At 33.9% G+C, this 20333-nt stretch overlaps 1 protein-coding gene across 1 annotated transcript in view; it reads right to left on the bottom strand.

Moving 5' to 3' along the window:
- Window positions 1–11508: 11508 nt before the first annotated feature.
- Amnionless (amnion associated transmembrane protein) overlaps window positions 11509–20333 on the bottom strand; it is a 31759-nt gene continuing 22934 nt past the window's right edge. Inside the window, exons 5-8 of the mRNA XM_074133411.1 lie at window positions 16613–16807; window positions 16372–16522; window positions 15561–15738; window positions 11509–12033 (exon numbers count right to left, since the gene is read on the bottom strand). Of these exons, the coding sequence (XP_073989512.1) occupies window positions 11911–12033; window positions 15561–15738; window positions 16372–16522; window positions 16613–16807 (647 nt within the window). The 3' untranslated portion in view covers window positions 11509–11910. The remainder of the gene's footprint in view (window positions 12034–15560; window positions 15739–16371; window positions 16523–16612; window positions 16808–20333) is intronic.

Below are 20333 nucleotides of genomic sequence, written 5' to 3'. Positions count from 1 at the left end.
AGCATAACCATCTTAATTCCAGATATTCTTAGTCTGCAAAATTTTTTTTAAAGTTTTGAATCTATAACTGTGCTAAAAGTTTTTCTTTACGAGCTCTTTTCGAAAATGTCCACAATTTTCCACCGAAACTTCATCTACACTAACTGAATACTACTACGGAACGGTATACATTTCTTCGCCTAATTTTTAAAGCAAAATTTGTCTAAACTATTTCTGGAGAAATGAAAAAAATTAGGGTCTAATCCAATTAGAAATTTCAGTGAAATGTATGGGGCGCTTAATTGTAATTGTACAATTGTACCAGAAAAATTGTACAAGTTTCTGGAATTTTAAGGTAATATTTAAGTGAAAACCTTTAATAATCAAAGTAAGAAAATGTAATTGGTGTTCATATTACATTTTTTAAGTATTAGTGTAACATTTATTTATTTTTCTTTGTGGTACTTAGTTTATCACTTCAATTAGACTTACGAGGGTCGTTTGAAAAGTCCGTGCAAAAATAAAAACAACTTAATTTTTTGGGGTAAACCTTTTTTATTTTTCAACATAGTCTCCTTTTAGGCTTATACACTTCGTCCAACGCTGCTCTAGTTTGTTGATCCCTTCCGAATAATAGGATTTGTCCAAGTCTGAAAAATAGCCATTCGTTTCTGCAATCACCTCCTCGTTTGAATAAAATCTTTTTCCCGCCAGCCATTTCTTCATATTGGGGAACAAATAGTAGTCCGAGGGAGCCAAGTCTGGAGAATAGGGGGGATGCGAAACGAGTCGGGAACCATATTTCCATTAATTTTGCGACCACAATTGCTGAGGTGTGAGCTGGTGCGTTGTAGTGATGGAAAAGGACTTTTTTGTGGGCCAATCGTGGGCGTTTTTCTTGCAGCTCGGTTTTCAAACGGTCCAATAACGATGAATAATATGCGCCTGTAATAGTTTTACCCTTTTCCAGATAGTCGATGAGGATTATTCCTTGCGAATCCCAAAAGACAGTCGCCATAATCTTTCCGGCCGAAGGAACGGTCTTCGCCTTTTTTGGCGCAGATTCCCCCTTGGTAACCCATTGTTTAGATTGTTCTTTGGTCTCAGGAGTGTAGTGATGTATCCATGTTTCATCCACAGTGACGAAACGACGCTTAAAGTCCTGCGGATTCTTCTGGAACAGCTGCAAACCGTCCTTGCAACACTTCACACGATTTCGTTTTTGGTCAAGCGTGAGCAATCGCAGCACCCATCTTGCGGATAGCTTTGTCATGTACAAATGTTGATGCAAAATATTATGTACCCGTTCATTCGAGATGCCCACAGCACTAGCAATCTCACGCACCTTCACTCTTCTGTCATCCATCACCATATCATGGATTTTATCAATGATTTCTGGAGTAGTAACCTCAACAGGGCGTCCAGAACGTTCAGCGTCACTTGTGCCCATATGGCCACTCCGAAAATTTTGAAACCACTTATAAACTGTTCTAATCGAAGGTGCAGAGTCACCATAATGTTTATCAAGCTTCTCTTTAGTCTCCTGAGGCGTTTTGCCTTTCATAAAGTAGTGTTTAATCAACACACGAAATTATTTTTCGTCCATTTTTTGAAAATCACTCGACTTCCTCGATTCAAACGAATGCCAAACACAAAGAAATAGACCGATCTGGCTGAAACTTGGTGTGCGTTCTTCCAAGAGATGCTACTAACTAAACATAACCTCGATACGCGCCAGTAGTGCAATCTCTCTGACTTTGCACGGACTTTTCAAACGACCCTCGTAATCGCAACAAATTTTACTACTTATGGGCTCATAAGTTAGTCGCCTGAAGCAAGAGCACTAGGCAGAGCTGGCCAAGAAAATTTGAAAAAATGAAATTAATGGTTAAACAAAAATATTAATTATTTGAATTACCAGAATAAACTACTTATTATTTTATTAAGAATTTTATAAAAGATTACTTCTATTATTGAACTAGATTGATTGAACATTAAATGAAAGGTAGGTATTAAGAACGCAAAACAATATAATCCTCAATTAATTGCTAGAAAGTTCTAACAGTTTAGACACCCCATTTAAGCAGATTGTAAATTCCTAGCAACAAAAGGTGAAGGTTTTAAGAGGATAAAATACAGGCTTTGCTTATTATTAAACTTTATGAGGGAATTTCCCAAAACTAAAATATAATTAACAATAATCCTGCTTAAGTGTTATCCGATGAACAATTTATTATTATTAAAAGCTAAATTGTTTGTTATTTTATAGTTCATTTGGAAATGTCCAAATATTCAAATAAAAATTTTATTTTAGTCTATGATTAATTGATTCCATTTAGTTATCCATGATATTTACAAACCCTGTTTTTTGTTTTAGTTTAGACTCAGCATAAGACTATTAAAACCAGTTAAGCGTGGAATTTAATTTAAAAAAAAAAGAAAACCCACAGTGTGCGGAATTAAAATCACGACGTGTATACACGTGGCAAAACGCAGAGCAAAACAACCAAAATTTCACGTCATAATAGTCACTGCAAGCACTTTTTCTGCAATCACTCTGGGGCTTGAGATTACCAGAGCTTTCGGGTGCATTTTGAAAATCTTGCACCGCTTCACGTATGCATTGCTCTAGTTAACTAGGGACGCTTTTACAAGGATGGAAAGAGCTTTTTGAATTCTGTGCAAAATGAAATCATGCTGGTACTGTGTGGTCTGAACCTCTATCTAAAAGGTAAAAAACGGCATTGCACAAGGGTTTGAGAGCTTCTATTTATGTGCGTAATTCCCCAATCTCTACTGCGGAGACCAAACATGTACCAACCACTTATCATTTGGCTGACTTCCACCGCAGTTCTATTGGTAAGATAAAGGAAACATCCCACCAATTAATATTCTTATTGTATTTTATTAAAATTTCGAAATTTTATGGTTGATGGCAATTTTATATTTTTCACAACGTCAAACTTAACCGTAATGGAGGTTTGAGGTGCGTACACGTCAAACACGCTTAACTAGTTAATATAATAATAATGAAGAACTTCAATTGATATTGAATTCATTATAGATCAGACTGCACTTTAATCAGAGAAATTGTAAAGAAAAAACCTGTCCAGGAGGCCAGCATTGGGACTAGAAAGCCTCCTAATTTAGGGCTGCCAAATTATTCTTTTTTAAAAAAATTATGCCCTGGTAAACAACAAAATTTTTATTGGTTTCATAAACCTTGGGCTTCACTTAGACCGAAGACTTTCTTGGAACCCCCACGCTAGACTTGAAAGAACAGAACTGAACAGACGCTATCGACTCTTAGACGATAGATCAAAACTCTCTCTGGACAACAAAAGACTAATTTATACTTCTATTTTGAAACCCATCTGGGCGTATGGAATAGAGCTGTAGCGTTCAACCAAACGCTCCAATCTCCAAAGGATTCAATCGCTACAATCTAAAATACTTCGAACTATCGTAAACGCTCCATTTTATGTCTCCCAACCTGGACTATACACACTGACCTTAACATTCCTTTTATCACCGAAATTGCTAAAACACGATACAGAAAACTGCACTTCAGCCTGCAATCTCATATAAATCCTCTAGCTCAAAATCTTTCTTCTAGAACTCTTTCTTGATAATCCGGGCACGACGCCATAAAAGACAGTGGCCTCGTGATCTCCTCTCAAGTGAAGAGAGTGACTAACAGTCTAATGTTTTGGAGTATTACCCCTGGGTAACTTCTCCACTCATTTACTTCTACTGTTCACTGTTATCATTGTTACTTATAGCGTTAACGCGCTAATTGTAGCACAATAAACGCAACAAAAAAAAGGTTTCATGAACAAAAAAGAAATAAAAGAAAAAGCAAAATCTCCAAAAAGAAGACGATCTCCAAACATAAAAGCTAGTTTTATTTGTACTAAGGAGACTTTGTTTACATATTGCCTTATTTCCTTTAGCTGTACTTCCTCCTCGATATTCAATTCTTCTTGATACCTCTCTGGTGTACAAATAACTGTTATATATCCTTTTTTACGCTAAACCCTTATTCTCGCAAACTACACCAACAATCCAGCCCAAAATCCTTCTTCTCAAAGCTATCATATTGATCATTTTGTAAGAGTAAGGGGATTTGTAGGAAAAATAGATCTTTACGTTGCATATACATCATTGACGGACCATTAAGTCTGCTGTTTGGATAAATAATTTTTTAGAAATTGATCTGATTTCTTTGGAAGGAAACTTTTACATTAGATTATACTTAGAAGCACTCAACAAAACAAGTAAGTAAAAAAATAATATTAAGATATTAATAAAGATACATATAAATAAGAATTATACAAATTCCAATTTTGCTTCCAAAAATATTAAATTTTACAGTAAAGAGTTCAACATAGTTAACAGAGCTTTGTGTGTAAACCTAAAAATAATAATAGAAGTTAATAAAAATTATACAGAATTTTATGAATTAATTCGTAAATAATGAATGTGATTTAGTGTCTAGAATTGGTCCAGTTTAGCAGCTTCAAGGGTCTTCACCGGCTTTTTATGATTGATCAAAAAGTTCCCGTTTTAAAGAATGACTACTTTTTTCGGGTTTCCAGGACATCAAGAAATCCAGAATAACTAAGAAGCTGATGAATTGTTAAAAGTGAACCTTTCTAAACTATTCTGGTCCAAGGGTTTTCGCTTCTGATCCGTTTTTGGGCAGTTATTGGGCTGCCAGAATTGAAAAATATTTACTTTACTTTTTAAATTATATAATATTTCAGTAGCCCGGAGGTATACAATACTATGTCCAATTTTAATTTTTTTACAGGAGAGCAAATGAAAGATTCTTTCGCGGTTTTTTCCTTACTTATAAGCTTATGAGAGTTATTTTGCTTAAATCTTTGGTGGATAATAAGTAAAATAGATGCGCCATGATGGTGATGGTTGGGTAATAAAAACAAGAAATATTGTATTAGAAAGATTTACAAAAATAAATTTTGAAAAAATGGACTTAGTGTTGTATATCTCTGGGGTACTGATTTATTAAAATTTAACTTCCTTTAGGGAACTATTTGAGGGTTGCAGAAAAAGGAAGTGAACATAATTGTTCTTTAAAAGAAGATAAAATTAAGGTTGCAAGAATATCCAGTTGATTTGTGCTTCAGTGCCCAAAAAATACGATTTTTTGGATTTCATTCAGAACCTGGTATCCTAACTGTACCTAATGAATAGCCAATTCTAAATGAAAATCTGCAATTTACCTGCTTAAAAGCAGAAATGCCCCATTTTGCATAAATAAATCGCAGGGAAAAATTTACAGCACATTCACTGACGATCAAATAATTTTAAATCAATACTCTTAACTACAGAGTTGGGGAGTCTATTTTTCTTTGTCTTTTTTTTTTTACATCCAGCCTTATCCTGGAAAGTAAATCATTTACGGGAGTTCTGATCTGCTGTTATGGTGAATTACTCCCTTGGTTTTGATGGCAAAGAAGTCTTTCTGTGAAGCGATCTCGAATATAGTTCCATTCTCCTCAACTGGCAGCAGCACCTTGCATAAATATATATATATATATTTGTAGGGAATGATATAAATGTAGGAATTATGGTCGCTGGTTAATTGATATGAGGAAGGCTGGGAGCAGTAGCTTGTAGAAGGGATGACTTCCCGATTCCTTCTATCAGCTCTTTTTACTCAGTTTTACCTTGCTCTTCGCAGCAGCAAGTTTAGCATCGTCGAGCTGTTCAGTTTAGACGATTCTAATAAGAGTTTATTTGTATTAAGTATATTTTTATTAATTTAAGCTGCGCAAACATCTGAGGCCATTCAGTACTTGGAGCTTCTTTTCAATGTACTGAAAAAAAAGCTCAGGTCAGTGCTCTCTCGTTTCGGACAATATCATTATCGGGCAGTGAGCTTCCAAAAAGCTCTAAGAAAGAGAAAATCTAAGGGCCAGCAGCTGGATTCGAACCCATGATCTCCTCGTTGAAATGCAGTATACCTAACCACTAACCACTGGACTAATCCCAACCTAATTTTGTCACTTTTATTGCGAAGATAAGTGTAATAAAAATACTAGTAAAAATAACAAAGTTAATGTCTTTGTCATTTTTTTTCTTTTGTATTTTGAAATAGCAACGAATGTTGAGCCCTTAACAAAAAAAAAAAGGAATAAGAGGAACAATTCGTCCGTACTCCATTGTCTTGGATTATTTTATTTTTATTGCGGCTTGGTAAAGTTTTTCGATTAAACTTCAAGCCATAATGGAATAGAAAGCGGCAAGGGCGAATCGCCCACCAGTTTGGTTTAGAATAGAACTGGTATTATCGCTCTTTTGTAAAGAGCTAAAACCCGACGTGGACTCAATTGACGATTTAATTGAATAAGAGCGGACCTAGACCTAGCGTTTTTCACCCCCCCCCCTCCACTCAACTCCCCCTACTGTCTCACTCACCTCCCCCCCTCTCTTTTGCTGCTCTTTCGTAGATAACGGCCAATTTTGCCACACACAAATTGGTATTAATTTGACGGCAACGAGGCTAGTCCAGCGTACGTAAAATTGCTTTGGCCTGAATTTGCTGTTATATTTGACGGTTAGCTGTAAAACGACGATGAGAGCTTGGTGTGAGTGATGGAAATGAGAGCACTTTTGAAACATTTCCAATTCAAAAGGAACGTTCTTAATAGAACAATTGATTGTGTTGGTGGAGGGGGAGCCGTTTGTGTTCTTTAAAGAAAGTTTTTTGTTTTGTTATAATTTTGTACTTAAATTGGAAAGAACATCAAATATGTTTTAAATGAATATTAACTAACTTTTATTATTCTTACTTTATTCAGTAATTATCGTATAGTTTACTGCTAATAAAATCACAGAAATTTCGTTTTATGAAAAGGTTTTAAAAAAAACGGGGGCCAGTAAAATGGATATTTTTATGGCAGATAAATCAGTCAAAAATATTGTAATACTAACGCACTGTAGCCATAAAACCAATAAATGATTTAAACTGAAAATGATTAAATCATTTATTTGAACGGGCAATCCACCTAGTGATGTGATTATTCTATCAAATAAGTATAAATTTTAAATGTGGTTAGGTCTTAGTAACTGGGTAATATCATTGATTTTGTTGCTATCGTAGCACTTAAGTTTATTGATATCCTGATTAGGTTTCATCTACAAAGATAGATTAATCAGTTTTGTGTAGAGGTTTCGAACTTCTGTTCTTCCACCTAGTCCTCAGCTTACTTTGTCAAGTCTCACTTTAGAGAACTCTCTTTAGTAAAAGAGATGAAAAATGAATGAATTTTGAATGATTCCGTTTTGTTAGGAGGGGTTCTTAGAAATATCTTCAATTTTCACTTCCTTTTAAAATTATAAAGAAAACTTACGCTCAAATAAGACTTTCCTGGTCCATATTAAAGTCACTTTTAATAAAATAACTAACAAAATTAATCCCCCCAAAAAATATACCTCTTATGTACGAGTAATTTAAATAAACCTGAAACTCTATCACATACAATATCCACTGTATGTATTTAAGAAAACTCTAAACCTATCTGTTGAAATTCTAAACAGAATTTTCAAATCTGTAAGTAATATGTTTCAAATTAATAAATTCCTAAAAATAGTGCTGATGGTTTTGATTGAATGAACAGATTATCGTATTAATGTATTATATTAATCTTTATTTACCTTCTATGCACTCTTTAAAACATAAACTCTATAATTCTCACTGCTCCTTTTTTTTGTTTAGATATATATTTTCTTACTTTTTAGTTGTTTGGGTAGATTTTAGATTTTAAAAGACGGGACGGGACCCATGCCCCACGGCACTGCAGCCAAAAGAGGCTTATTGTGCCTTTCCCTTTAAGTCTACTAGGTGAAACCTCCCCTTCTAAGAAGGTTGAGGACTTTCCCTACCAGTTCCTTCTGCGCTACAATCTCCTTTGGCCTCAAAGTTCCAAAGATATCGTAGCGCAGTCTCTCGATGGCATCGCAAATCGAATAACAGGTGAGAGGCCGTTCCCTCCTCTTCTTGACACAATCTGTTCCGAGCTGGATAAGCCCTATCTTGTGCAGCTGCTTTCTGAAACCTACCATGCCCTGTGTGAATAGGCCTATATAATCAGAGTAATCTGATTTCTGCCGAAGCCCAGAGTCACCCAGAGTTCTTTGTTTACACAGCAAGGGCATGATACTCTTGCCCTTGTTTGACCCCCCGGGAAGCATCACCCAGTTCTTTTCATGCTATCTCTCCAGGTCCCAATCTCTGAGAGCCTCACGAACTGATCACCCTTGGTGATCCCCAGGACAGGCTCTGGGCCAATGAAAGGAGTGTTAGCTCCATTTCTGGCCAGTAGATCAGCTATCTCATTCCACTTAATCCCCACACGGCCCGGCACCCATCCCAGTCGCACTTTATTTGTGCCGAGCCAGTTCTACGGCCTTTCTACATTCCCAGACCAGGGAAGAGGTAATTCTGAAGGAAACGATGGCCTTCAGCGCTGCCTGGCTGTCCAAAAAGATGCAAATCTCCCTATTTCTAAGATTCATTCGCAGAGTTTCCTCAGCGCTTGTTAGTTGTTTGGGTAAGATGTTTTAAGTTCCAGTAATATTATTTCTTTTGATTTATAGCATTTGAGCCAAGTAACTCTTTTTGTAACAGGTATAAACATTTGTACAAAAAATAAATACATAAATGAGAACTCTTAAAGCGTGCTGTAAGTCAGTGATTTACCGTCAAAAAAATAAATAAATAAAATAGTTCAAATTTTGTAAAATTGCTAAATTATTCAGCGATGTTAATAAGGAAAAACAGTACATGTTAACACATGCTACGAGTATAATAGTATATGCTACAGTATCGGTCTTCTCTCTTCATGTTTATGATCAAAAGTCTCATTTGAATAGATAGAGCTTTCTAGCAGAACTGCATAACTTGTGTGTCAATCACTTTTGTTTCAAGTTGAATAAAAACATATATTCGGAGAGAATAAATAATGTAACCATTAGCATTTCTGAACTTAGCAAATATTTACTTTTCTTTTTTTTCTACAAAACGAATTATAAATTAATACCTGCTTAGCGAACAATTTAAATTTTTTTAAAAATTGATCCTTGAAAGATGTCTGTCGTAAAGGGAATATTCTGCGATTTAAAAATGGCGTAAAAAAGTAATTTAAATTGTAGCATAGCCGTTTGTAAAATCAGGAGAAATCCCCGGATCTTAGCATTCCTGCGGGCAAAAGTGTATTCAGAAATTTGATTTTGGGGGGGATTGATAACTTTGATACTTAAAGGCATCAATTTTTCATTTTAAAACTGTTCATTCCACTTAGGGCTACATTACAATCATACTTTTCTTAATGAGATTATTTCTGAGATATCAAAATAATTTAATTAATCACCTTTATTTGAAGCTGTATGTACACAATCATTAAAATTTCACTAATAATTTTGTTGCCATTGTTGGTGGGGCCCTATAAAGAAATCTTTCATTTCAAATTAGTTCTATCTCTCTTCTCCATTTCTTTTTTGCTGCAACATTCCAGTTTCTGATTCCCAACAGTTTCTCTGGAATCGTTTGCCGTTCACTAAACTTCTCATTGCAATTTAGGTATCCATAAAATTCTCCTCCTTTTCAACATTGTGGTAATCTCAATCACTGACTTCACTGCAATCATTAGCCCAATCCATTTCAGGCTACTAAGTTTGCCACATCTGCTGTATCAAATTTTTTGGAAGATAAATTAAAAGAAAGACCAATTTCTTATTAGTATTTCATCTCCAGATCATATTCTTTATTTTTATAGAGCCATAGATTCGCCACAAAAATCTTATTTCCACATGTTGATAGCCCCCCTTTTTTTTTGTATGATATCCACCTTATAGGCACCCCCTAGATTTTGTTGGTGAGTACAGCTCAGTTCTTAAGAAAAAGTTTAGTATTGTTTTTTTGGAGACAAGTTTACTTCGTAGCTTAATCTAAACAAGTTTTGCTGGCAGTTCTTGTACTTTTGAATCTTTTGTGACGTTCCAAATTGTTCAAATATTGGACAGCATCTACCGTTTTCTTTTCCTGCGGTATTTTTACCATTGAATGCAGTAGCTTCACGGCTTTTAAGTATTAATTATTAAGTAATTAGTTTATATCTTTATGTAATACACGGGCTCAAAGCATGTGGTGAAAGAGCCGGAAACTATGGAGCAATTTAAAGATTAGTAACTCGGTAAGCATGCAGAGATAAGACATCATTATTTATGCTTTGAGATTGTAACGATAAACGCTTCTCTTTTTTTTTGGTTGAAACCAGAGAAATGCATCTCTAGAACAAAGACATATGCAATTCTGTATGGACTGAAAGAGAATAAAGACTAAAGATTCAGTACATTACTGAATAAAGGAACACCTGTATAAACTTACAACTCAACACGTGTGAAGCTTAAGATTAAAGTTGGTAATTCACAATTAACTAGTGAAAACCATACAGAAAATGGGGGCAATTAACAACTTTTTCACCAAGTTCAGGTTTCCATATTTGACGCTAAAAATAAATAAATAAAAGAACTTTTTATTGAGCGAACTGTACAAGTTTTTGTACATTGTATATTTCAACCTTTTATCTCAGAATCTCATTTTTAATTAGTCCAATAACAACAAACTGGGAATTCATTCTAAAACCATGGTACTGAACTTTTTAGTATTTAGGTGGTTATAGTTAATAATTAATTTAGACACTTGTTTCACTCTCTAACCCCTCGTTTTTTTTTGCTATCAGCTTTCAGAAAATCTTGTTACCATACTTTGATTTCATCCCTCATAGCAAGCATGTTCATTGTATCCCTTTTTAATTATTCCTGAACTAGATTAGATTAGAACTTGAGGAAAGTCCAGAGTGTCTAGCAAATTCCAGGCAAAACTGACATAGCGCTAATCCTTTGTTGGTAATCTTTCCTCTAACCAATCCCCATGATTGGTGTTGCATGTTTTGGGGGGGAAAATTAAATGCAGAATTACCATTGATTGCCGCTCTGGTATTCATTACAGGGAGCCACTATTTTGAATAAACATAACCCTGTTGAAGGAAATAGTCAAGTATTTAAAGTACATAATTATTCATAAAGCTGCATTTAAAAGAGCTTATTGTTGAATACCCTCACTTCTACAAGCTCCCGATCTAATTTATCAAAAACCATTCTATACTAAAGCTTTAGGCATTAAATGGAATTATCATTTTCTGTGGGAAATAAATACCACACACACACACACACAAACACATCCCGCCCCAAACCATGGAAACTCTCCCTAGTTACCCTGAGTGAGCCCCAGTTACTAAACTCATTGTTTCCTCCACTTTTCGTCTTTCCACTTACCCAAATTTCCATTGACTTCATAAATAGGAACCTTCTTCTTCAGATACTCTGTCTAGGTTGGTTTTCTCTTTCAGTAAAGTTCGAGAAAGTAGCTTAATACCTAAAGAGTACTATGGGTACATACGAGTATACTAACCAGTCAAGAGCTTTTAATTTATAAAATTGTTGAAGGAAAAGGCATCTCTGTGTTAAATATTATATTATCTAAATAATACATGTACATGGTTCTTCTTTTCTGAATTTCATCTTCTAATCATCATCACCGTATAGTCTGAAACAATTTTGATTTTATTCAATGAAATTACATCATTATGATGAGGTTTTCACTAAAAATACTACACATTTTCAGAACATCAAGTTTAAACTGGTCTTAATAACTTAATTGTTATTTGAAAGAAATGCCACAGCTTATTTTAAATTAACATAGTTTTTATAATAAAATATATGTAGTCTACAAAAAATATGTTTCCTTAAATTTTATAGGATTACATTACACTTTTAAGGCAGTACGTAAAATTAATTAATATGGGACTGTGCAAATAATATTATTCAAATTAATATAAAAACTTATTCTGTATTTTCAGTAATTTCTGGCACTTGAAGGATTGGCTCTGGGCTCACTATTTCACCAGTTTCTTCTAAAGGAATATCAGTAAAACCAACTGCTTCAATCAAGGGTCGTTCTGGAACCTTAAAAATGAAACAGAAGAAAAGAAAGAGGATATATCAGGGTTTTATGTTTAAATTTTCTTGTAGCAGCTTTCAGAAATTTTTGTAGAACAATAATTAAACAAGATTAGATTATAGAAATTTTTTTTTTTGACCAACTACTATATCCAGCCTGGAAGTTTCAAATAATTGTGCCTGCATAATTCCTAGGTCAGGAAACTAGGCTTACCGAAAGCCTAGAATAAATAAATAGGCTTTGCAGAATAAATTTTTTAAGATTTTTGAAAACTTAACGCCTTGGAATTGCTACCGGATGTTTTGTTTTAAAAGTTCCTTGAATGTGAATTTTTTTTAAATCACAAATTGGTTTTTTGAGTCTGTTTATGAGTTTAAATCTAAATTAATTCAAAAACTATTAATCGAAAAAAAAAGTTTAAATGTGATATTTCTCTTAGTTGCTGCAGAAAATAAGGTTTTCTTGCATCACTTTACTGAAGCGTCCATTTTTCCCAACGTCTTAAGTTTTTCTCGCGAATAGGCTCCTGCGGTTTTGTACCTAGGTACACGGTTCTTGTATTTAAAGCAATTTTCTCAGGAAATTCAATTTGGGTTCTTACGGAAAAGTGAGTGCGTAGGTTTCCCTTCTATGGCCCTCTTTTCTCGTAATTAACGTTCCTATCTATGGTGTACTTTTAAGAAAGGCTAAGTGAACTTTAAAATTTAGTTTGTAAAAAATTGCATAAGCGAAAAGTGCCAATTAGCTCAATGGATTGTTCACTTTCTTAAAAATCCCTTCTAGCCTTTCTAGGCTAGGCTTCACTATAAGCAGGGCCGGATTTAGATGAAAGAGGCTCTAGGCTATTCCACTTATGAGGGAATCCACCTCCCATTTTTAAGTTTGTAAATTACAAGAGAGATAATAAAATACATCACTACTGTGATATATGTATATCAATATGTTAAATGTTAATATATAATTAAATTAAGTGTTATGTTTTCACTCTAGTGTAATTTCAATTTTGCTAACAATTTGAATGTAGGCCTTCTTGATCTTCAGGCTGAAGCCTAGTTAGCCTATAGGAAAATCCGGCCCTGACTGTAAGTTTACATTTCCCAATTGATCTACGGTTTTACAAACTACAATGTCGGCGAGAATTGAATATTGCTCAAATATTTTGAGTTTGAAGGATATTAATGAGTTCGAACCTTGAGAACAGCAGTAAATCTTTATAATCACGTTTTCAGTGATCTTTCGAAAGCTTATACTTTCGTAGGGAACTTAAAATTAAAGTTCTTCTTAAAAACAAAAAAAAACCAAGAGGAGCTTTTGCTTGGATAATGAAATCTTTCTACAATTCTACTCTTCTCCGTTGATTCCCAACAGGAATAGACATTTATTCCAGTCAACTAATGATGCCAGGAAAAGCTTTTGTCTAAAGTATTATATTACATGCCTTTCGCCTTTTAGTAACTATCGTTTTAACAACAATACCACTGAGGCGAAGCTTCACTTTCATTTTAATTGCCAATTAGTTGTAATTTATGATGGTGTAATTCAATCAGATATTAAATTTTGTAAATTCTCCCTCGCATTTAACTTACACTTTCTCAGCTACTTATTATAAATTAATCATTTGTGAAGTAACAATGCTAATTAAACTTATTAAGTGATAACGTTACTTGATAACTATGAATTAGGATAACAAAGTGAACATTAGACATCTAATTTCTGAAGATTATTAAAATAAAATCACCATCTATTTGTCAATGAAAGTCAGAATTTGTGTACTAAAATAGCTGAAACAATTTTTAGCAAAATTTATTCAATAAAAAGTCATTTCCATTCCATTTTATTCAAAACTTCATTTCTATTATTACATTGAACTCCTAAAAAAATGTTATTTAGGTAGTAAGATCGTACATTTCACGTGAATTACTCTTTTAAGAGAAGTTTAACGTTACCTCATCCCTTAAACTGCCTTATGCAGCTGCAATTACCTCGGGAAATGTTTGAAATAAAAATGTAGTACCACATGTTAGCCATAAGCATGGAAATTTGAAGCTGTTTTCCATAAAATTCCTAAATAGAAAAACTTGAATAAAGCCTATTCAATGAAAGTTACCTGACAATTTAGTTATTAAAAAGAAATTATAATGCTCAAAAAATATTTATTCATTGTAACTAGTTTCACTTATTGTTTATAAAATAATAGATGTATCTTCACGTGATTAAATTTCTGAATATATTGGGTTATTTTGAACACTGAAAATTGTACTAGCTGAACAACAGTATTGAGAGAATCTAAAAATTGTATAGCAGACAATAAAATTAACAATTTTTCCATTCATTTGATTTTAATTTGAATAATATAACCGTCTGAATGATTGTTCATTGTAATGGTTAAAATATTACATTTATTTAGTTTAGATTAATCTCATTATTTGTAATGTAGAGTCCTCTGATTAATAGAAAATTAAATGAATGAAAACCAGTAGTAATGTCAGCCAATAACAATCTTTAGATAAATTTATGTTTAAATTAACCCGGTTCAGTTTACTCTTTGTTTGTTTTTCTTGTTTTAATTTGACAAGAGCTAGTTATTATTGTATTTCATACAGGAAACAGGATGCTTTTGTCTTTTAGAGATGTCTTTTATTTATTACTTTATTTTATCGTCCATACTTCAGGAGCTAAGTTAATAAAATAATTTTTAGTATTCCTATACGAAGGGACAACACCAGCGAACAGATTCTTGACTTTGTCCTTTATCTTATTGTAGCTTTTTATGTCTTAATAAAACATCTTTAACAATAGGTGGTACTTCTAAGTTTGGTCGATTTAGTTCCGATTGAATTGCCAGATCCTGTAGTGTCATTGAGTTCAAAATATTTAAGTTTGAAACTTTTCTTAATATTCCTATATTTAAGTTGTGCTGATTAGATATGCATAAACATTCCGGACCAATGGTGGAATCCACTTTTTGGAACCTATGGTACCGCAAAAGCGGTATTTTCTAAGTTTGAAGTCTAAATAGAAAAACAGTATGATCACAATATCTCCATCAATTAACAGTACATTATCAACTACCTTTCTGCATCATCATAAAATTAAGTAATCGACCAACAATCATCTAGGTCACAGCCTAGATTTGATTTACACTCTTCCGATGAGGTCTGTCATAAATTCAGATATTATTGAGCATTCTTATACTTCGTACCAAAACATTGTCTGCGAATACTCTAGGCAATGGTTTTTATTTGTTTTAATGCGTTTAGGCAAGATCGAGGAAGACCTCACTTGCGTTGGCATGGCAATCTCTAGGATGACCTCACCACCGATGGATGTAGGCGGTGAAGAAATAACTGCCTTAAACAGAGAAGCTTGTGAAGGAGGTTTCGGGTCTTTTAGGACCGTCGCGCTGTAGATACATAGTTTAAAAACAAACTTACAATAGAATTAAACCGTCAATGAATTTAAGCTGATTACTACCCTAATTTGAAACCTAAATTAAGAAATTTTTGTCAACACAAATAATTAATTGACTTACATCAGAATACATGGGATTGTCAAAAGCTCTAGTATTATCAGCTGTTTCATTTGTTTCTTCTTCAACAAGTTGTTCTTCACCGATTTCCACAACACCAGTAACATTCTCAAAACGTGCAAACATGAATCTACCATTAAATCCACTTCTATATGGTATTAGTTCTCTCCAGGTAAGATTTCTGGAAAAATTATAATCAGTATATTTATTGAAGAAATGAATAAAATAATTGCATATGCATTGTTTACTGTAAATAAAGTCAATTTTAAAATTTGTTTTGGACATTATTGCCCAAATAAGATGTTGATTTTACTTGACTACAGGGTCGAGATTCCTGTTAACATTAGTTTTTCTAATAAACGTTTTTCCGAAGGAGGAGACTTCGGAGTGAAATAAAATGAAGCAGGTAGCAGTTCAAGTAAGAGTTAGTAATTCTCGTTTGGGCTAGCACTCCTCTATTCCGTCAGGAAAAAAAATCGCACGCAAGTTACGATGATTAAACTCAACGATATTATTTAGCACTGCGAAACCAATCACATTTCATTAATTAAAAAGGAACTCTACTCAAAAATATGGCGAAAATTTTGCCTATTTGCCCGTTTTAATAAATCGCTGTAATAAATCTAGCAATGACATCATTGTTCGTAAATTTTAACGATCTGCATTAGTAATCCTTTCTAATGTCATCAATAGCGCATTTTACGAGCTGGTCCTAATCTTCTTATATATAATACAGAATAATATTCAATCCATACGAATGGGTATCTCCAAATACGAAATAAATAAATAATTATTATTATCAATCAATACTTACTCAGTCTTATGATAATACATAACTATGCCAAATGCCAATAGAATTGCAATTGCCATGCTGCCAAAAAAAATTCTCAACATGGAACTGGTGCTTTGTTTTCTAATCATACTACCGGATACTCTATAACTGGAACTCAGCAAGCCTAGGTTTTCTGGTAAAAATAAATTTAATTATTGAATTTTGATTAAATTCTAAAAATAAATAAATAATTTCAAAATAAATTAATTGAATAATATTTTACTTTTTAATAAATATTCTTGTAGCTCCTTCACCAGTTTGTCAATGGTAAAATGATTATTTTTCTGCACTAAAACTAATTGAACATATCCACTTATGTAACTAACATGCCACACTACATCCTCCGTTGGAAATTTACCGACAGCTTTTCTCACCTCTTCAACTGAAGAATCTTTTTCCTCAAATAATAAGTAACCACCTGAGGAAAAGTTTTAACATGTTAATTAGTGGAAATTGTTGTTTTATTTATTTATTTATTTTTAATCTTCAACATGTAAGATGAAGTATTGCAGGGGTGTCAAACTGGCGGCCCCCGAGGTAATTTTTGGCGGCCCACGATTTTCTGAAATAAAATAAAAATAGACAAAACCTGTTATGATGAAAATAGTGCTTAGAAGGAGATCGAGACAATACCGTTGACCCACTTCCCGTTAACTCTTTAGCTACCGAAGATCTAGTATGAGATGGCATTTCCGGAGGGCCTGTGGAACTGTATATAAACGCGTTGATATTCCCCCATTTCGACTATGGTTGCTTAGTGTATGGCCGGTCTTTCTGGTGATATTGAAGCTAAGCTCAAGCGCCTCTCATGAACTGCTTTATAAGATTTATTTTCAGCATTTCCCAGAGACTCCCGTGTTTCGCACCGCTACGATGAGTTGAAGTGGCTTTTTCCCTGTCTATCGCCGCCAGTATTTTTTGGCTACTTTCCTTTTTCAAGTCATCCAGCCTCAAAGGCCTTCCTATATTTTTCAACTCTTTAAGTTCAAATCCTCGATCCATTCTCGCAATACTAGATCTCGCTCATCTGATCTCTATATTCCCGTCACACCGTACCTCATCCTTTGACAACTCCTTCCTTATACGTGCTACCTCTCTCTGGAACTCCTTGCCATCATCTGTCCGTCATGCTCCTACCCTTTCTATCTTTAAATCCCGTCTAATCAGTTATATTCTTTCTATCCAGCTTTCTCCGAAACTTTGTTTTAATTTATTTCCTTAATGTCTATTCTTATTTTTATTTTCACTTTTTGTAAATAACTTACGTATATTTTCTGTTTAATCACAGGCCAAACTATTAAGGCCTCTAATTGTACCTGTTTTTATTCTTAGGGGACAATTGGTCCAGAATAATCAATTTATTTTCTATTCTATTTCTATTCTATTCTATTGTACTGTACAAATATGCATCTATTGGGGCAAAATGTGAACACAAGTGTCCACTGGCAATACTCCGAGATATTTACAAGAACTCAGAAAGAAGATGTATGCAGGGCAATAGATAATTATGACGGTGCAAAAAACGGAAAAAGATCAAATTTGATTTTTCATTCCCAACTGAACAGAGCTAACTGTGATTTTCCGTTTTTCTTATCAGTTACGCTGACCACTCCATTGTCTGAACGATTGCAATCATTGGCAAGAAAATATATAGTAAATAAATAAAGGCATGCACAATAACAAATCATTACAAGATTATACAGTTTAAATATTTGGATTTTTTGTTTTTACATACCGCATTTTTTACTACACTGTTAACAACCGTTCGATTTCCTTGCTAGCCGTTCTTGGCATTATTAGAAGCAGTTTATTCTTGGATTAAATTAAATTGCCAAAAAAAAAAATAATTATGTTATTAAGAGTGTTAATGGGAAATTCTAATTAAAAAGTTTTCCACCTCAGAGAGAGAAAGTGAGGAAACGATGTACTTAATCTAAAGTAAATGGAGGAAATTTTTATTCCAAATAAGGAACACTAAGTGTTCGATTTTTCCCTGCTTCCTCAGGATCAGAAACTGTTTTTCCCGCTAATGCTTAAAACTACACTAAGGAAACTGGTGCCTAATTTTTTTTAATTAAACAAAACGACAGATAATCTACCTAAACTAGCAGCTCGCTATCCGTTCACCTATTCACCATCGACACACTTCTAACTTGGCTCGTTCGTGAAATAGGTAAAACCCCTCCTAACTATAATCCTTCGAGTTTATTTATTTTTAAACTTTTTTTTTTTTTTTTTTTTTTGTACAACGTCTAAACTTCTTGATTTAAAGAAACTATAGAAGCGGAACAGTTGTATGGCTCCCACAGGGATTATCAGTGTTTTGGAGAAAACCAAAGCTTGGCTCACTATAAAATGCAGGTGCGTTATCCGGAGTAATATTGGATAGGCTCTCTAGCCGATTGTAGTTTGTGAACTGAATTAAAGATGACCCGCAATAATATCGCCAATGATACTGTTTCGCACTAGATAAGTTTATTTTTTTGTTCCTGTCCCTTTTGAACAATGATAAATAAAAGAAAAACGAAAAATCTGATTTAAAAGACTATCACAATTTTTATTAACAAAATATTTAGTGGAGGATCATAATGGGTTTTTAGAGTTCACCTTTGTGAAAACCCAGCAACTACAATTTGGGCCTAAATCTCACCCAAATAGTAACTCAGAAATCTTCATTGCACAATCCATCAATGTCATCGCCTTGTAGAACATGATTGTCTCTTCTCTCGTTGGGGAACAGTATTGCTCGGGTGCCTTACTCGTCACTACGAACTGACATTTTGATGGGCCAGGCATTCTCCTTCACTACTTGAAGCGTTCAAACAAATTCTCTCTCACTCTCGCATTTACTAACTCATTCTCATGGGAGATCTTGCTGAGAGATACTTCTTGGTTAATGAAGGTTCTTAGCTACTCTTTTTTGATCACCTTGAGGAGGCCAGGAGTTGGGCAAAATTTTGTGAATTTTGAAAATTTATTTCAATTTGATTATTTTAAAATGAAATTTTATTGCAATAAGCACACTTTGCATCTTCAATCCATTAACTTTTATTAATATTCTTACGTGATATGACTCTAAGATGGTAGAATGAAGAATGGGAAAAATATGATATAAATAAAATAAATAGTGGTTACTAGAGGAGCCACCAGAATGAGCGCTCATGCCAACCTAATCTGGACTTATGCCTTTTTTTTTTCTTTTTCTTTTATGAAGCACAATAGGCTTCGGTCAGAAAAACTTTTTCATAGAGTTTTCCACCACAAGATGGGACAAGGTTTTTCCTCAGTCTATTCCCTAAGGTGGTGTCACGTAGGTCATAGGAGGTAAACAGTTCAGCCTCATTCTTCAGTCCTTTGTTCGCTGACTACCTTACTCTGCTCAGACACTCACACATATATTGTTCTCTTTCCAAGCTGCTGCTTCATATTTTTCAGTTCCTGATTATCTTTATAAGTATACTGCTTGAATTAATAAATTAGTTCCCTAGCTACACTCAATTTAAGTTTTCTGAATTTCCACTTCTGACTAGCTAACATTATAGGTTACTGCAAACTATCACTGTATCTGGAAACCACAGATCTTATTAAACCTAAAATGTCTCTTTCCTCATCGCGAAGCTACTCCTAACACGTATGTACGTTCAGAATTCAATCTTCTCCCAATTAAAGTAATTGTTTTTTCAGTCTATGCTTTCATTACTTATTAAAATTTTAGATATGCCTGACTTTCGTTTGCTCAAAATCTCTTATAATGCTCTCTTTAACTTAGATAATTCTTTTTCTAGTAAAGGATAACAACTGGGGGTCTCCAATTTGAAAAATATATTTATCTCTGTGGGTTCGTTGGATCTCTTTCACTGTCAAAGTGCTGCTGTACGGAGAAAGGAATTTCACAATCTTATTAATAAATAGAAAAATAAATGTGTCAGTGAGGATATTGATTT

The sequence above is a fragment of the Rhodnius prolixus genome, unplaced genomic scaffold, assembly GCF_049639745.1.
Source record: "Rhodnius prolixus isolate KJV_2025 unplaced genomic scaffold, Rpr scaffold_10, whole genome shotgun sequence".
NCBI lineage: Eukaryota > Metazoa > Arthropoda > Insecta > Hemiptera > Reduviidae > Rhodnius > Rhodnius prolixus.
Note: the sequence above shows the minus strand (reverse complement) of the source record. Positions and strands in the feature narration are given on the sequence as shown.